Source organism: Opisthocomus hoazin, chromosome 5 (assembly GCF_030867145.1).
Source record: "Opisthocomus hoazin isolate bOpiHoa1 chromosome 5, bOpiHoa1.hap1, whole genome shotgun sequence".
Classification (NCBI taxonomy): domain Eukaryota; kingdom Metazoa; phylum Chordata; class Aves; order Opisthocomiformes; family Opisthocomidae; genus Opisthocomus; species Opisthocomus hoazin.
In genome coordinates this window covers 65,000,637-65,019,417 of record NC_134418.1, presented here as the reverse complement: position 1 = coordinate 65,019,417, position 18,781 = coordinate 65,000,637, and the positions used below count along the sequence as shown (strand labels likewise).

Genomic DNA, 18,781 nt, shown 5'->3' with positions numbered 1-18,781 from the left:
TCCTCTTCCCTCTCCCTTATTTTTACCCTAAACTAAAGTCCTATTCATTTCAGCTAAAGGGAGGGGAAGCTTCCAAAGCATTAAGACAAAACATTAAATAAACTGTGTTTTGAGTAGAGGAGTTTTAACAAACGTTAAAAGTGCAGTAATTTTACTTGGTCTCAGGCAAAGTAGTCCAGTGCAGAAAACCAGTTTTAGAACAGAATCAGCTTTTGGTTTTGCTAGTCATACAGTGTCACAGTTCTTTTAAACTGCTGTACTAGTATTGGTAAAGAACATCCAACTTTTGTGCTGATATTATGCCTCCTTTCTCACAGATCGCTCTGAAAGAAATAAACCAGACTGCCGCTCTTCAGGGTAAGAACCATATTTCTGTATTTATTCTTCCCTTGTTTTCCTTTTTTTCCTTAATTTTTTCCTTTTGTGGAATGAACTAGGAAATTAGCCATAAAAATAACCCTGCCATTCTTCTACTTCTCTGTTTTGGTAACAGTAATGAAATACCAAAATAACTTTGTGTTAAAGGTAATCGTTTTATATTCCTTATGGGCAAAATTTTCCAAGGAATGAACAGGGCATACTATGCGGTAATTGTGCGCACTTAAAATCTGAAGGCTTGTTTATGTATCACCTACAGGGTTGTTTGGTGAAACTGTGGTTTAAGACAAGAAACCTCACGACTTTTGCTTCTTTGGACTGTTTGCTTCTGTAGCAAGGAAGATAATTCTTGATTCAGTCAAGAATAGCAACACTTTATTGTTTATTCCATTAACTCTGATCCCATCATACCTAAGGTTTCAAAACTGAGAGAAGCAAGCAAATGGATATTAAACAAAACACACATATGCAAACATTCTGTGTTTGTTTAGAATTTCCATCAGCTATTGCCATGAACTTCTAAGATATTGATTTGCAAGGCCACATTTTCCCTTAAGCTTCTGAATATTCTGTAGTTCACCTTCTTGTCCTCTCATTTTTTAAAAAATCTCCTTCTCTTTTGTATTATTTCCAAACTCTCTCGCTCAATTCTCCACCAGGGAATAGGATCTTGTCCATATTCTGGGGTGGATAATGGGATTTTAATGAAGTAAAGTGATAGAGCAGACCAGCTAATGCTGGCTCTCCTGCTCCTTTGTGAAAAGCTTTTCCAAAGGATGCCCCTGGTGTCCAGCCTTTTGACATGACATGACCTTTTCATTTGATTTTTACAGTCTGATTTTTTTCTGTTACATTTTTACAGTCCAGTGGGATAGCTTTTAAAGCTAGAACAACAGAGGGAACTGTAGCCTCCTCTTACAGCAGAGTTGATGTGTTTATCTGCCGTGTGATGTGATGGAAGAGAAGATGCTTTTCCCTTCCCTCCCATATCCGCAGCAGCAGTGTAGCTGTTTCCAGCAGTGTGTTTAAGTTGCAGGGGATTATTGCCTTTGTCTTTGCTTACTTACATCTACTTACAACATCAATCACTGTATTTCCTTTTATAAATAAAAATACTCAACTTTTTTTCTTAAAATGGTGCAGTTACAGTCTACATGTTTGAACTTTTACTAGATCATGTTGTATTACAATAATGTCAAATCCAAATCATTATTAAAAGAAAATAGAGTTTTATCAAAATGTTTATTTTAAGGTGGAAACAGTTTCAGTCTGTTCCCCTTTCTTCGGGCCAGTCCTTCCCACCAGTAAGTTTTTGCTCTGGAGTATATTTTAGAAGTTCTAATTTGGAATCAAGAACAAAGTACAAATTCAGATTTTTTCCAGGGAGCTGCAATTTCAAATGTGGACCAGCCCTGACAATAAAACAGTGCCCTAAATTGTCTGGGTTACGGATTCCAACTTCTCACGTGGAAAGCACAGAGAAATTAACAGTATAATGTAGGTTGCTCATAATGTTGAGAAAATTGCAGCTTTCAGTAGTCTTTCATTCCTGTCAGTAGTGCATGTACTTTCTAACTGTGTATCCTCTGCCCCCTTCTCAATCTCACTGGTCATCGTAGTTCCGCTTTCCAGCATGAGTTGTGAGGAAGAAAAGTCACTGTTTGAAGGAGCGTGTAGTTTTGTGCATGTCTCAGTGCTGCTTCTAGGCTAGAGCAGGAGCAGCCTGCCTTACTTAGGTGACGTACTCAGCTAATTGATACTGCTGCACTCTATGGTTCATCTCTCATTATGGTTGGAAGCATAATCCCGTGGTGACAAATTGCTGGGTGAGATTCTTATCCCCAGTCTAGCCGTATCATATCTGTGAAAAGAGCTACAGCTGCGTGAAGACCAGAGCCCCTTGCTGTAAGAACTGAGGGAAAACTAAATAGTGAAGTGAGCAAGACTTAATTAAAGTGCAAAGCACACTTCTCTTGTAACATGGGGATCATTTCAGAGCTATTTGAGTTCCTCTGGGGACAGTTTTATGGCTTATGCCTTTTTATGATGGGCTACTACACTCACAACACTTTCCTCTCTGGGCGCAGCTCATGACGAGAAAATACAGTGGCTCAAAGGCATCTTGTCTACTTTTTCCTGAAGCTGCAAGTTGTGGGATGCATCTCTTAAAAGCGCAAAATACCATCCCTCTCATGATCTAAAGTGAAACAAAAATGAGCCTGCAGGTCTTTGTGGTTGGACTCAAGGTCTAGTAGCAAGAATTTCTGCACTAGAATTACTATAAATAATGGAGGTGCACATGGGGATGCTAGCTGACCAGATGAAGACATATGCAATGAGTCTTAAGAAAGATGGATATCCTAAGATGAAACAGTGGGTGTAGATGTTTCCAAGAGAGAGACAGAGAAGTAGAAGTTTGTTTCATACAAAGCCCTGGTGAGATCTTGCCCAGAAGTCTGTCCAGTCCAATCACAAATGTGGAATGCCGGGATAAGAAGACATGAACAAAAGCCCAAACACCACCACCACCAACTCCTCCTTAGGCTCTGTAAGGTGAAGTTTTAGTCTGGAACACAATCAGCTTAATAAAAAGATCACGTGACAGTATTTCTTGTGATTGCAAGGGTCTAAAGCTTGTGCTTTCCAACACCATGTTTTCATATGTCTCTGTGTCTCTGTATTTCTAGATTAGCTTGTGCTTGAGTCTTTGTAGTGTTAGGGTTGAAGAGCTCATGTACAGTGAAATGGCAACAGTTTTAAAGCATAGCTGGGACATAATTTGTTTGCGATGAGAAGCTTATAAAAACAGTTCTACATAGAACAGTATATAAATGGCCTTTAATGTAGTTCCTTTTATTATAGGATGATGTGAATTAGATAATGCAGGGTGAAACGTATTTATAGCGGTATCAGGAACTCTGACAAATATTCTGATGGCATTACTAGCCTATCAAATGTTTAGTATGAGAGAAGTGTTACATGAAGGTGGGGTATTCTAAGTGATTATACTGGGATCTAGCATGACACTGGGAAGAAATTTGGGAAGTGGATGGACCAAAGACCGTAGCTAATGGTTTAAAAGGAGGGAAGCAGATACTAGATAAAGCTTACAAAAGTGCATTAATACACTTTATTTTGCCTCTTTTGGCAATTAGCAACCATCTGCCACGCAGGAGAGTTTATCTGAAGTGAGGAATAGCAGAACAGGGCCTGTGGATTTTCTATACACCGCTCTAGATTTTTTTGTTAAATATTAGCACATTAGTAAGATCGAAACAGATGTTCCCTGAAACCAAATAATACCTATTGCTATGTTGAATTTTTATCAAGAGACATTTAATTTCATGACCTAATACTAACCATCCTTCAATTGTTATATTTCAGACAGTATGAAAAATACGTCTGTACTTGCAGCAGTGATCTGTAATTACCTGTATTTCTTGGTTTTACTGTCAGGTTGCACACGGTTGGCTCCGATTAGCTTCAGGTCATGCACTGCTGTAACACAGGTCAATTAGGTCAAAAGAAGTGGGCCCTTTATTCTTATGCATACAAATGTTTTCAAACTAAAAATTATATGATAGTAATAGAATAGAAGATTTCAGGCATCTACAAATTTGCACTTAATCCCCAAACATGAGTAAAGCTTGTAGAAGGAGTTGCATCAATTTCATTGTGCTTTTTTTTTTTTTTTTTCCTTTGGGGTAAGGATTACAGATCAAAAAATCCTGAAACACAGTCCTGTAGTGTGATGTAATTCACTGTATTTGCCTTGACCTTGGAGATGAGAAAATGAAGATAGCTAAACACTGCAACAATTTATTGATCACTTGAAGTCAAGTAAGAGATTTTGATTTTTAAAATCTAAGAGTCTACTGTGAAAGCTTACCCTCAAAATGGGGAGGGAGAAGAAAATGATTAGTTAATTTCAAGGTATAGATTCTAGGTTTTACTGGTGTATAGTCTGCCTGCTGATTATAATGTGCTAAAGTTCTTTTACAGCTGGTTGCCTTCATTTGATTGAAATAAATTGGGCTTTTTTATTTAAAATACTTCAAGTCAACAATACAAATAGACACAACCCTGCTTTTGTTCCTTTATAAAGAAGCACTTGAAGTGGCTGATCAAAGAGGCTACAGATCCCTGTAGCAAGGATCTGGTAAATCAAGCCATCGTTTTTATGAATGGTATTTTGTATCTTACTGTGGTTTTCGATTGGTTTTTTTTTTATGTAGCAGAATTCCATTAGTGAAAGCTTCTCTGCATTTCTATTTCCTCTGCTATATAATGTTGACTGTGTGAAATTGTGTTAAATAAATAGTACAATATTCGTCTGACTGTACCTTAAGAATGTGCTTCCCCAGATCATCTGGAAAGCCTGAAAGGCATTTTAAAATTAAGATCTTAAGCCTTTAACAGAGCATGAAGGGAGTCTGAAGGCACAGGCCTGAGAATGTAGTGGAACTGTGGTCATTTTATAGTTAAACTGATGTGCTTTTACAAATCAGTATGATTTTTGAGGTCTTGAGAAAGCAGACAGTAACAGCATTTTCTACATTGTAACCGTTATGGTCAGTCTGTGGTCAGTCATTTAATAATTCCAGCTTTGCATATCTGAAGGGATTGTGAGTCCTTCCTTCTGGTGCTGGAATCTTGCTAACTTGTAACTCCTGAAATCTGGGGTTCTAATTTGAAGCCTCTCACAAATTGCTGCTGACATTTGTGCACGTAACAAGTTGAGTTGTTTTGTCCTCAGGAGTAATTTCACTGCTAATTTTGTAGGCCACTTGGCAGATTTTGTGTATTTTAGGTAAATTTAAAATCCAAGGTACTGTGTTGGAACTGGGCATTGAAAAGAGTGAGAGGTGCTTTGTAACTCTACTGAAGAGCTCTGTGTCTCTGTTTTGCCTTAGTCAAATGCGCAGCATGGAGAGACTTCTGATGCTACTGCTGCTTCTGTACTGAGAAATCACAGAATGGTGGGCATGTTGGTGGGAAGGGACCTCTGCAGGCCATGTAGTCAAGTATCTTGCTCATGGTGAGAAAATGCTAACACTAGATGAGGCCAATGATGTCTTTTTCTAGCCAAGTCTTGAAATCAACTCCCAGGAGAGAGAGACCAAGACCACTTATTTTCAGCCCACTTACAAGCTCCTTGTGTCTGTCTCTTACTAACTCAATTCCCAAATGATAATGCTGTGGCAGACAGCATCAAAAGAACCAGTCTAAATCTAGTTCTTTAGTTCAAACGCTGGACTACTTAATATCCAGAAGGAGCAGATTCATTCCCACAAGCATCCTCAAATACAGTTTTTCATTGCTGTCTTTTGAAAGCCTTGTATTTTTCGCTGGTGGTGTCTGCGTTACCTTGTCAATACAGCTGTTCCACACAGGAAAATTTCAGGCTTTTGCTCATCCAGCCAGTGTTACAGGCTGTAATACACATCTGAAGTTTGAGACTTTCAACCTTGCTGACACTCGATCTGAAAAGAGAAAGATTGTGTGTAGAAGAAAGAACGAATGTTGGGAGATGACACTTGTTTTACTGTTACATTCTTATTCGTTAGCTTTTACGATTTTAAAGACTAGGGAGTAGCAGGTTACTCTTAGTCTAACCATACTTTTAGGTTATGAAAAGAGGAATGTCCTGCTTTTGTGCACTTCCAGTAGGTCAGAAGCTGATGTGATAAAAAGCATCTAGTCTTCTTCACAAACCCTCAGGGTGCAGTTTCACAATTGCCTTGAGCTGAGCTAAGCCTGTGCCACTCCAGAAGGAAGGGTCTCATTCCCTCCTTTGGGCTGTTAGTACTCTCGTGGTTAGTTGGGTCAGAAGGCTGAACTTCAGGGAAAAAAATAGCTGTGTCTCCACTTTACAGATGAAGCCGACTTAGCAGAGGAGGCACAGTGATTTCTTGCAAGCTGCACAATAAATCAATGGCAGAGCTGGAAGCAGGGGCTCAGTGTTGTGACTTTTGTTATTGGTGTCTAAAAAATAGGATCACATGGCTCTATTTTTTTCATTCTGAGAGCTAAATTTTGGGCTCCATCACTTGGAGCGTGGTGCAATCCCACGGGTTAAGTGTGGCTTTAAACTGGTGAAGCTTGAGACTGGAATCTGCTTATGTGTCTTTCTTTTGTTTATCGTGTTTCTGGTCAGCAGCACGTGCTGTGCACGTCAGAGATGTTCCTCCCGGGAGCAGAATAAGCTGGAGCAATTTTGTGCAGCGTATTTCTTTGACAACTTTTTTGCCACAATAAATCATTATGTTTAATTTATTCTTTGCAATGTTAATTTTCCCTGCTCAGTTTATACTTACCTGTAAATGAGAAAAACGCTAGCAGAGCAGAGGAATAAATGGCAGATGGGTTCAGCTTAGTTGCTGGCAATTAGGGATCGTGTGGGTGTCTGTTTTAATGCCTCCAATTCATCACTGTTGTGTTGAGGATTTTTGGCTATTCATCTCCCAGATAGCAGTAAAGAGTTACTGTGAAGGGCGCATCCTAGCTAGCCTTCCAGATTCCTTATTCCTAAACAGAGAAGAGGGATTTGTTTAAATAAAAGAGTGCTCTGTTCCTGGTTTCTGCAAAGGGAATTTTGAAGGACTATTTGCTTTGGTGCCCTGAACAACTCCTTCCGTTGTCTGGGCTGCTCTCCAGTGCTTATGCTAATTCATAATGGAAAATAATGCTGAGAATGAGATGGTTGTTGAAGGAATAAAGAGAAAAAGATTCACACTTCTTCACTGAAAGAATTTCAGTGCTTCTTTGGGCCTCTTGTATACACGAGCAAGTTTCACTGTCCCACCACCTGTTGGAGGAGACTCCTGTAGAAGGTACTGAGGACCATCGAGTCACAAGGCCACTGTCCTTGTGCTTTAGGAGAATTGCCTGGGGTGTAAACAACCATGATGGACGTTAGTTCTAGAAAAGGTGGTTTCACAAAGCACACAATTACACATTGCAGGTTTTTTTTAATCATACAGCTTTCCTTTTAAAGGTGATTTTGAGAAGATTTCACTTTTTCTCTAATTAATGTCAATAATTCTCTTTCAAACAACCATTTGACTTTGCCTTTTAACCCTGCTCTGAGGGGGGTGGAAGATGTGTGGAGAACTGTGGAATTCTCTGTTTGTAAATAATGTGATGGGCCTAATTAATCAGTCATGGTTATCATTCTGCTTCTTTATGAGAATTCTTTTTTCTCCCCAAGATATTTTAAGGACAAATAGCATATGAAATTCATCTGGCTAATGGGAAAGAGGGCTGGAAGAGAATTCTTTCCAAAGTATTTGTAATAGTCTTGAAGAAAATAGAGAAGAAGGAGGAGCTAAGGGAAGCCTATGGGATATGTGTCAAGGCTGAGGAGGCAGCCTCAGTGGGTTGTAAACTTCCAGCTCAGAAGTAGTAGCAGGTTGATTCTCTCTGAAAGAATTTCATATTGATATGTTAAGAGTGCTGGAGCTGATACATGAGCTTTGGTTTATTTCCCTAAGTTTTTGTGTAGGTTTCTGTCTAGGCTCAGGTCAGTATCTACATTTTCCTTCACCTCTGGAATGTGAGTGGGAGAGCTCGGTTTGTGGTTACATTGTGTTGGTTTCCATGGCCTCTTACTCTGATGTGTGTTAAGAGTTACTTCTTTTTTTTTGTTGTTCTCTTTTTCTGTACTGCTCACCTACTTTGTCATTCCATTGTAAGTTATTCTTTGGTGTCTACAGATCATTCTAGTATAGGTAACTGGTTACCTTAAGTAGCATCTGATTTGGCAGGTTGAACATGGAAATGTTTGATCAGGTATTCTTTCAAAGCATGTTGCAATTGCATCCTCACTATATCATCTGGGAAAAATATTCCTAGTGAGGCCTGTCACATGGATAGTTTCTTCCTTCTTGCTGTATTTCTGTCTAATGCTTGCTGTGCAGTTGGCACAGCTGTACTTCAGGCTCTGATCCTGTCATTTGTGAGACATTGCATTTCTGAGTGTGCTACAAAATTTCTTGTTTCAAAAGCAGTATTCTACCCGGTGCAGGTATCACCATTTGAATTTAGACCATGTGATAAACCACAGGCTCAACTAAGCTAGTACTAGTCCTTAGTGTAGACAAGGATGAGCTGCTTTTGCATCTGTTTCCACTTACTTCAGCTTCAGGAAGAGAACTAAGGTTCAGTTTTACAAAAAGTTATGTTGCCTGTTGTCTTGGAGGCTACAACCAAGGCAGGTCACAGGCAGGTCCCTTGCTACAGAGGATTGAAATTAGACCACACAACCCTACATGTGGAAAATATGCATGTAAGTATGGTCTTTATAAGTATGCATAGCCGCATCTTAACCTCGGGAGAATTGTTACAAGAGGTTTGTCCACTCTTCTGGATGTAGTGGACATTCCCATCCCCTAAGGCTTGAGGCAAAGGTTGACTTCTAATTAAAGAGAAGGTCCAAAGCTAATCATATTGTTCCAGCCACAAACAATGATTACTTTGTTAAATCTCTCTTTTGATCTACAACATAATATCTGGTTCAAGCAAAAGAAGTACATCAGTGACCTCATGTTGTATTAAGCAATATTTTTGCTTGGAATAAATGCTTAGTGGAAAGAAATAGCTTTGGTTTTACTATTATAATTCTTTTGTTCTGTGTCATGTGGACTTCTGCTTCCCCATCCCTCACACACCAGCATCTAGTATTAATACAATATTAGGTCAAACAATCCTGATACTGTTTTATGATTGGACCAGTTCAGGAAGTTTCCCTCCTCTCCCAAGAACACAGTTTCTTTTGGGCAACTGCTTTTAAGACCATTGTGTTGTTTGATTACCTTGTTTCCACTGCCCCTTCTGAAATACTAGGTTCATGAATATCTAAAAGCATGTAGTGCTGCTGGTGGCTGAAGGTTGGACAGCTGGGAAGGAAGAGAACAGTATCAAGGGACAAGTACAGTAATGACAGCTGCAGGAGAGGCTTTCTCGCCACGCCTTACTGGTGTATAGGACAGAAGACTGTTTGCATTACTGCCCAATCTATCTTCTTCCTTCTGAGGCTGTTGACAAGGAAATGTGTTCTGTTAAGTGAACATTTTACAGTGTGAACAGACTACGAATGCTTTCTGTTAGTAACAGCATTTATTTTTTTCCATCTAGGATAAATCTGAAATGATGACACAGTTCTCTGTATTTTCTTTAATTACTATTCCCATACTGTCTTTTATAGGTTTTTTAAATGATGTCTGTTAGTATTTGAATTGATAAAATGTGCTTCTACTGCTGTAACTGCCTTGCTGCAGGTGCTAAACAGGTATTTTGCATAGTGTAATACACATGTACTCAAATAGTGATTAAAACAAAATCATTAACGTTCTTGGAGGGTGTAAAATATAAATTGCCAAGATTATTTTAATGTTTAAAAAAAAAATCAGAATTTCAAATATCTTTGAAAAGTTAACAACCCAAGATTTGTCCGTTTTTCTGAAGATCTGCCTTATTAGAACAACTGAAGTAACTGGAAAAAATGGCAAGGCTTTCAGACAGGTGACCTTCTTCCATCCTGAAAGACAACGAAGAGTGTGAAAATGGCCTTTGTGGAGGAGACCGAAAGTCCCCCTACTCCAGTATTCTTTTTCAGTCTTTGCTTATGTGTGAAGTAGAAGCCTAAGGAAGAAGATAAGGAAGAAATGAGTGTGCATTGGAAAGTATCCATGCATTCAGTCAGCATCCAGATTTGTGTGGCTTGGGACCTCTTAGAGAGGTGATGCTTTGTATTTAATAGCCCTTGATGGGTTTTCTTTTTTTTTTTTAATTTTGAATTCATAGACACACTTAGCACCCACAGTGTTTTGTGGCAAGCATTGCCACCTTAACCTCATGTTGCATGCTGAGAAGTCACTTTGACTCTGTAAAACTTGGTGTCTGCTAGTTTTATATAGTGCTTTCTGTGCCCTGTAGTGTAAGAGACTGAGCTCTCATTCCCTGTAGTTTTGCTGCTTCTTGAGAAAGTTAAATTGCCATTATTCTGGGTTTAAATAAATCGTATTAATCAATTAGGCAGTCTTAAGGAAAAGGTCATTATTACTTTTGGAAGCCAAGAGGCATGTTAGCAAGGGGAGAGGGAGATTGTTAGCTGACATGAGAAAAAGGGCAGGAACAATTTACTGCCTTTGCAGTTAAGGGCATCACTGAGAGTGGAGGTTAGAGAAATTACCTGTTAAGTTATCTGAATCCAGAGCCTTTAAGCTGCATTGGAGATTTTTTTTTTTTTAAATCATTTATTTTCTAAGCCTGTCTTTGTAAAGATTTGTGATCAAGGGTCAGAGATCAGAGATGAAGTGTGTGTTATGAGAGAACGGTAACCCCACAGGTCCCTGTTTTTTATGTTCCCTCAGTCACCTGAGTAAGCTGAATGTGATACTTTGCGGCTCTTTAATCTCCTCTGCATAATTTACCTGATGGTGCATGGTGCATTGATTGAAGTGGATGGAGGAGCATGTGAAAGAGCTATGTGTTTGGGGGATTCTTACAGGCTAGGGAGGGGCACTGATTGCCATGGCTGTGAAATGTTTTGGCAAGGTATTGCTTATGACTGTTGCTCGGGAAAGGTCTGGTTCAATCTGTTCTGCAGGTGTTTGTTTCTGAAGCTAAATTTAGTGGAGTGGCAAAAGGTGATGATAGTGATTATTTCTTACAAGCTATAACCATCCATTAGAGGCTGTAATATGTACTGATTCGGCATGTAATTTGAGGTCCAACATGTTGTAAGGCAGCCAGAGTGTATGACTGAGGATGGAGGAAGTTCATCCTGTCTTGTACGTTTGCACGGTGACTTGCTCAAAGATGAGATCTGTTTCACTGGACAAGTGTCCTCAGTGGTTAAAGGCCGCCGTTCGGTTGTTGAGGTAGATATTTTGAGTGCTCTTACAGCAAATGAAGTGTTGTGCCCGCCTATCAGGGTTTTGCAGTGGGTTAGATAAATGCAGATTTTGTAGATGTAGATGTAATTTTAAAAATCTGTTTGGCTCTGATGGTTGATGCTTCTATTTCACCCTTGAAAAAGAATTTTAGTATGTAAAGACTTGGCTGTTTTTCCCCAACTTGGGCTAACAAAGATATTACCTTTACCTCTGTGCTATACCTTACCTACATCCTTGTAGAATCACAATTACAAGACTTGAAAAATAATCTTTGATGTGTATCTTTTGGGAATGGTTGACCTTAATCTCGGAGTTGCTGGATCTTTGTGAATGAATAAAAAGGACTGCAGTTTAATGCCGTATTTAAACTCAGAGGTGAGTATTGTAGATCAACAGATGTATGAATGTATGGTTTGTTGTTATGTAGTCCGAGTTTCTGACGAATCATTTTCTGTATTTTTGTAACCAAAAGCTCTGTCAGTATCTGTGGTACAGAAGAAAAGGAAACATTTCAGTGTTTTTGGAGGAAGGGCAAGGGAAGAGTGTATAGGCAAACATGCTATTTCTCTGACTGAGCTGCATAGAGGGCACTTTCTGGAAAGACAGGTCTGGTGAAGGGTGTGGTTGTGAGATTTTGTTTTACAATTTGTGTGCACTGTGCATTCTGTAAGGGCCACTGTTACAAGTTCATGGACCTCATGCACTGTAGGGTGTAACTGAGTGAGTCAGCAGTCCATTGGAACAAGATGTGATCACGCATGAAGATAGTTTTACTTTTGTGAGGCTTTAACATGAGAGGGTTGAAAAGGAGTGTTTCTGCTGCTGGTTAAATGATTTATTTTATTTAGAAATACAAATGACCAGTTTGAAGCCAGTATATCTCTTTGTACAGAGATACATACCTTGTAGTATTCTTAGACACATTTTTGACTGCTGGTTCACATTTACAGTGTAGAAGGATATTTTTTGTTGTTGTTGTTTTAAGTGCTATATTTGATGCATATGTATTAATACATCTGTCTTATAGACTGTCCCTTCACAACAAATGTCTTTGCTCTCAACATACATCTATAATTAAAACAACGAGGAAATTCCTTTTGTTTCCTCACTTAGCTAAAGCTTAAACTCCAACACATGTCACGCTGCTGACTTGACCCAGATGGCCTACAAAGAAGTTGAATTAGGCTAAAGGAGCGTGGAAGTCCTATAGGATGGGACTTGTCAAGGAGCTCAGCCTTGGCCGTTGTGGCACTTGGAAATTCTCAAAGGTGCTCAGCTGATTTTTTGGCACTGAGGTCACATCAGCATCAAACACTTCTGGTAACCCCACTTCTGTGGCTTAGGTTGAATTCTACATTTTGGACGCTTCTCAAATGGCTGGCTTTTGTATTGCAGAGCTGGAATTGTGTGCTGTTAATCTCTGACTAGGCAGGATCCAGATACCATCTTAACTGCTGAGTGTAGAAGCTATTTGGTACTGTCCCTTGGAAGTGAGACTCAATTATCTGTCTGCCGGTGGCCTTAAGATGCCTCAAGGTTCCCCAGGAACTCGCTCCTCATATGTATACATATCCTCCACAAAGGATGCAGAATAGTTGAAGTAAATGGGCCTGTATCTTACGATTATTTTTACACTGGAAACAGATCTAGGCAAAATAAGAAACAACTATACCTGTTCCCTCAGTTTGGTTGCTCTGAAGTCTGAACGCTTGCAAGCACCTGAGGATTCTCCTCCCGATTCCTCACCTCCAGCTCATACATCCTCTGGGCCCTACTGGGTTCTTGCTCTTGTAGCCAACATGCTTTAGGGCCTGCTTGTTCCTCTCTGGAGCCATGTGCTGTTGTGTTTCTATTCCTAAGCTTCTCAGTCTCTATGTTTTCAGAAGGCCAGATGAAAAACACCCATCTTTTCATTACTTTAGGTGATTTCCCCCCCATCCCCTATACTTTAATCTTTGCTGATCTTCAGGTAACTGGTTTGGTAGGGATTCGAGATACTCACGGTTGTAAAGCAAAGTGTTACCTGTTTTGTTAGTAATCATTATTAATGCTTCTAGTCATATGAGGACATTCACATATCACTCTCCCTCTTTAAAAAACTCTAAAAATAACCTTAACGATATACATATGTGTTCTGTGAAGTACACAGGCTATTTGAACAGAATCTAATATCCATACTTTATAATAGTTAAAGCCCTGTAAAAATATCTTGAATCCTGTGGATCCAGACGTACAGGTTTTCTTTATGCCTTTGTCCTGCTTGTCCTTCATGTGTAAACCAGGTTTTGTTCATCTGTGATGTCAATTACAAAGGTTCTGGAGCTCATTCAGCCACCAGGTTTTATTTGATGTACAGAGGTATATGGAACAAGCAGAATGTTCTGCCAATGGCCGGAGAGGACTTTGATTTACTGACCGAAATGCTACTGCAAATAATTGAACCAAAGAACCTTTCTTCAGAAACAAGCTTTGTTTCGTATTATTTAACTGCAGAAGTAGGGCACTGTTAATCTTTCCACATTTACAAATGCAGAAGCTACTAGACTTTAATGGTAAAAGAAGCTGCAGTTTATAGCTGTTTTATTTGAAAGAGCTGGTTCTTCCCTTCAATTTTTTAACCCTTACTTTTGTGTCTGAATATATTGCTGGCTGAGCCCAAATATCCTGTCACTATCACTGTGACAATTCAGTGATACTTGCATTTACATTTACAGTGCTACATTGCTATTATGCTATTATTAAAACTATAGGTGCTGTCTACTGCTAGATATATTTACTACCAAGGTTAAATTGTCATTAAACCATAAATACTATTTATTAATTTTAATCAAAACATACAAGCAGGCTTATCACAACAGTGAGTAAAAATACATTGATAGATGGCATAGAAGGAGAATCTTCTTAGTTGTTACGAGAAGGCTAAACTCTTTGATAAGCAGAGCCCTCTGTTCTTGTAACATGCATTTCATTGGGAGCTGAAATCAGTCAGTATACTGAGAATAACTTGAATCATGCTCTGAGGATCTGCTTTTCTGGAATGGGCGTCTTCATACAGTCATCTTTGGGGCAAGGAGCAGTTCAGCTCGGGTTGGTGTCTGAAGGAAAAGGCTAGGGGAAATCTAGCTAGCTTGTCTGTAGCTCTGAATCAGGAACGACTTAACTCAGGGTGCACGTGAGCCAAGCCACCTAGATTCTCAAAAATTTTGCGAATCTATTTCAGCATCAAGATCTAAGCTGGATGTTATAAAGTGTGGAAGCTCTTGCAACCTCATGACTTCTAGTTTGCTGTGAGAATTGGAGTGTGAAATGTTATCATCTGCTGCCATGATCTGCTTTGACTTCCTGCCTGTCTTCTGCCTTAAAATTGAAGGTTAAGTTTCTAAAATATGATCCCCAAGTATGACAGTGACAAGCACATGAATATGTAATAAGTGGTTGAAGAAACTAGAGAGCAACTCCTGAAAGGATTTCCCTGTGCTGATCAATGTGAGCTGTTTTAATTAGCTGAGCAGCTGGAATTTAGCTGCTTCTTACCTACATCCTCGCTCGTCCAGGCAGTGGGAAGTCGCAGTCGCGGCATTCATTAAGTGATGCAGTAGGCATCCTTAGCATAGTGATGAGGCTTGAATTGTCACTGGACTTAATTTCTGGTTGACGATTACTTGCTTCTGGGGCTGGACTCAACAGAGAAGGTGTGAATCCGGTTTCCTAGATGACCAGACCTGTACTATTGAGCATGTGATTTCTTTGGTGACTGGATCTTTATTAGCACCCTGTACCCGCAGGGCCATGACAAGACCCCATGATTTAGCAGAGAACGTGAGAGCGCATCGTCATTTTACAGAGCAGTCACTCTGGTGCCAGGCTGCTGCCAGCTGTTTTTTTCTGGTGCTTGTCTGATCTCCCAGGGAGTCAATCTGGATGACCAGCAGTAACAGGAAAAAAAAACAAAACAAAAGAGTGGATCAACTCATACTGAGGGGTGAGAAGAACAGCTGACCCGAGGCATAGCCAGCATTTGGTGATTTGCTGTCATGTTAGCTGTAGAGTCATGGATTTAAGGTTTGTTTTTGTGAGCAGAGGCTGAGCTGCTTCCCCCAAGGGCGGCCGCTGGCCTCCCCGGCTGTCCGCTCCCACCGCTTCTCCAGCATCACCCTGGTCCTCGTGTGGCTCTGCAGCCAGCTGGAGCAGTCAGCCTGTCTGGCCGAAAGCTAATCGAGATGTTTGGGATGGGATTGTTTGTTGTCAGCAAAATCACGTGGCTGACCCAGCAGACTTGTGACCGTGTCAGCACCAACACAAGAGAGCTGGTGGAAATGGTGAGCGTGGGCAAGGTGGGACTGCTGGCTGTGCACTCTCTGCTTCTCTTACACTAATGGGGAAACTGCACCTGGGGTCTGTGTGTGTCACGTAATCCGATTTACACGTATATCGGTTGGAGGACTGAGACTCCTCTGCAGCTGGGGCATTGAAGAGGCTGATCACTGTGGATTAGTACATTTTCGGTGTAGATTCACTTAATCCACAGGATTAATACAGTTCTGTCGACTGCATCCACATCATGAAGATGGGACAGCTGACTCTTCTGTCCAAACTTTGGGAGCTTTTTGGTTGAACCAGTAAGTCTGTCTTTGGCCTGCTATCAGGGTGGTGGTAAATCTGATCTTTTGCACCACCCTTAATTTAACTATAATATTATTAAGATCTTTCTGTGACTCAGTTTGCAATGAAATAATTTAGGTGGCATTTCAAACATTTTGTCTTTGAAATAATGTCTTTAAATAATATTAGTGGGTTTCTAATAAAAACGGTACATTGTAGTCTGCAGGCTGTTATGAAGATGGCATGATTTCTAAAGTAACTGAAAGGAATATATGTTGCCTTCTATTAAACTAGTGTTTTGCCTCACAGTAATTTCAACATCAGCTGTTTAAAAATTCTTGGCTCACATTCCAGGAAGCCACAAGACATTAAAAATAGCAACGTTTAAACTTTTTTTACTCTGTGTGTATGTGTGTGCGTATAAGTCAGGGTCAATAACTATCACAATTAAAAATATGTTAAAAAGCTTTTATACAGGTGTGTGAACCTGAGGACTTATACCTTAAGAAAAGCATTGTATAACATGATGTGAAGGATAAATTCTGAGATTTTGCAGCAGATGCCTCAGTATGTTCACTTTTTAGAGCAAGTGATCATTCTTTTTCATTCTTTTTTTTCCCCACCAGACTTTTGTGTATGTCTAGAGTGATGTATGAAAGAAGTGCAATCACTTTTCTTGTAGAATATTCATTGTTCTGTCAGTTTAGATAAAGAAACCAAAGGTTCCAGTACTGATAGAGGGAGCAGGTATTGGGAGGATTGCTCGATTCCTGCTGAGAATCCCATGCAAGCCAATAGGAGACTGGTGGAAGTGGGTGACGGAGAGATGCAGAGAAAGGACAGTAACTTCAGATGTCTTTTGTATCCCAAGCAGTACCACAGCCCGTGGGGCAGAAGCCTGTAGACAGCCTGGGGAGACCCCCCTAAATGGCTACAGGTACGCTCACAGGCTGGAGGGAGCAGTCACAAGCCAGTACTGCCTGTGCTCCTCAGGAGCAGGTAGAGCCCAGCACTCCTCTGCCTGGTTTGCGCTCAGGAGCAGAGCTGGCTCGCCATCAGCCAGCTGGTGGGAACGTGTCCGTGAGGTGCTCTCGGCTGGGCTGGAGCCACTGCTGCTCCTGAAACAGCTAAAAGACGTGTGGGTGAAAAGGTAGCCCCGAACCTCCTGGCCTCTTTGTTTGGGTGACGTGTGAGTTAAATGCTGTCCTGCTCCAGGCACACACAAATCCTGCTTGCTTGGAGGTGCCTGTATCGTTTGAGCTTTATTCCACTTGAACAGTATCTCCTCTCCTCCGCTGTGTGGGGACTGTTCAGGTGAGTGATACTCGCATGGCTGCTGTGGTGGGTCAGGAGTCACCCTGCAGGAAAGGGGCCTTTGAGTAATACTGTAGCTACACCGAAGTTGCGTTTGATGAGACACTGCTCAGTGCAAGTAAAAGTGTCAGAGCAGAGTCCCTAATGAGGGAGAGACCATGGTTTATACACAGTAAGTGCACATACACCGCTAGACAGTTTACAGCTCTTTGCCCAGTCTAGTTTGTGGCAATTTTATTTCCACAATACACAGGCCTAAAATATGCTTTTGAAGCGTTTTCCTCAAGTGTTTACAATTAGAAAACCTGTCCTTGAAACCTGGAATAAAGCCTACCAGGAAGAATGAGTAGGTGTTTAACATCCTCAAACACACCACTTCAGGTTCTTTATCTTTCAGAAATGGTGACCCGGGGGACCCTTTCCATATTACTGCCAACTTAAAGTACCCAACTTCTTTCAGCATGGTAGGTACAACAGCTTGCAGATCCCCTCTGCACCTGTTTGAGTGGGTTTTGTTAGGGTGCCCAGAGGGCCCAACAACAGTGGGTTAGTTCCTCGTTTTGAGGGGCTGGTGGGTGAAGCTCCTGCCTTAGCTGGAAATGAAACAAAGCTTGTGCTTTAAATTAACAGTGAGCGAGATCTAGGATGAATGTGAAGATGTCAGAGGAGTTGTACCAGTTGTCCAGTCCTGCATGGTAAATTGAATGGGGGATGGCTGAACAGTTTGCATCGTTACTTATTCCATATTAGGTATGGCTGGAGTGGTGCTGGAGCTGATGTTTACTGGAGTCTTTAATGTTCTGCAACTTCCTTCTGGCTGCTCTGTTTTCTTCCAGCAATGTGAGTTTGGACTTTGCTTATGTACATTGTAGGGGGATAACATTCCCCAGCCCCGGGGGCTGGTTGCTGTCACGCTGTCCCCTCAGATGTTCCCATGTAACTGTCCGGGGAGTCCCACTGGGACCACGATCAGAGATCCCACGCAGATTGAACTTCTTCCATCTTCGTTTTTCCTTGACACACGGATTTGTGGGGATTTTGTGTGTGCTCCAGTTCATTGCTGTGCCTTGTGGAGAGGAGTAGGAGGTAGGAAAGAGGCAGGGACTCCATACGGTAGAGTAATTGCTGCAGCTCCTACCCCGTCAAATAGGGGAATTAAATTTGATCTCGTTGTGGTAACTATTTGGATGGCTCGAGAGAAAATGTGTCATTAACTGTGGAGCAGAGGAGGATGTTAGTAACCTTAGCGCTTCTCTCTTTGCAGGACAGGACAAGAGACCAGAAATTGTTGCCTGTGGAACACGGAGGGGTTAGCTCAGTGTAAGGTATGGGCAGAATCGCGATCTGCCCCAAGAAGACCATCTTATTTAAGTTACTGGGGTTTAGTGTGTAACAAAGTTAGGAAATTCGCAGTTCCTTTACAGGGCTTCATGGCAAAAAAACCAACTGAAAACAGAAAAAAAGTATTTCTACACCCAGTCCCATTTCTGTGTTTTTAAAGGGCTTAAATAATTGTAAGCTAAATGTGAATCACACTCTCCTGGGGGTAGGAAATGTAGTGCTTTGCCAAGGGTTGTTGATGGGTAATC

The 18,781-nt window shown here is 40.8% G+C and overlaps 1 protein-coding gene across 2 annotated transcripts in view; it reads left to right on the top strand.

Annotated features, from left to right (window-relative positions):
• SH3D19 (SH3 domain containing 19) overlaps positions 1-18,781 on the top strand; it is an 87,950-nt gene that overhangs the window by 20,061 nt on the left and 49,108 nt on the right. For both annotated transcript variants that reach the window (XM_075421554.1, XM_075421555.1), the window contains exon 2: positions 318-357. In XM_075421554.1, the coding sequence (XP_075277669.1) occupies positions 318-357 (40 nt within the window). The remainder of the gene's footprint in view (positions 1-317; positions 358-18,781) is intronic.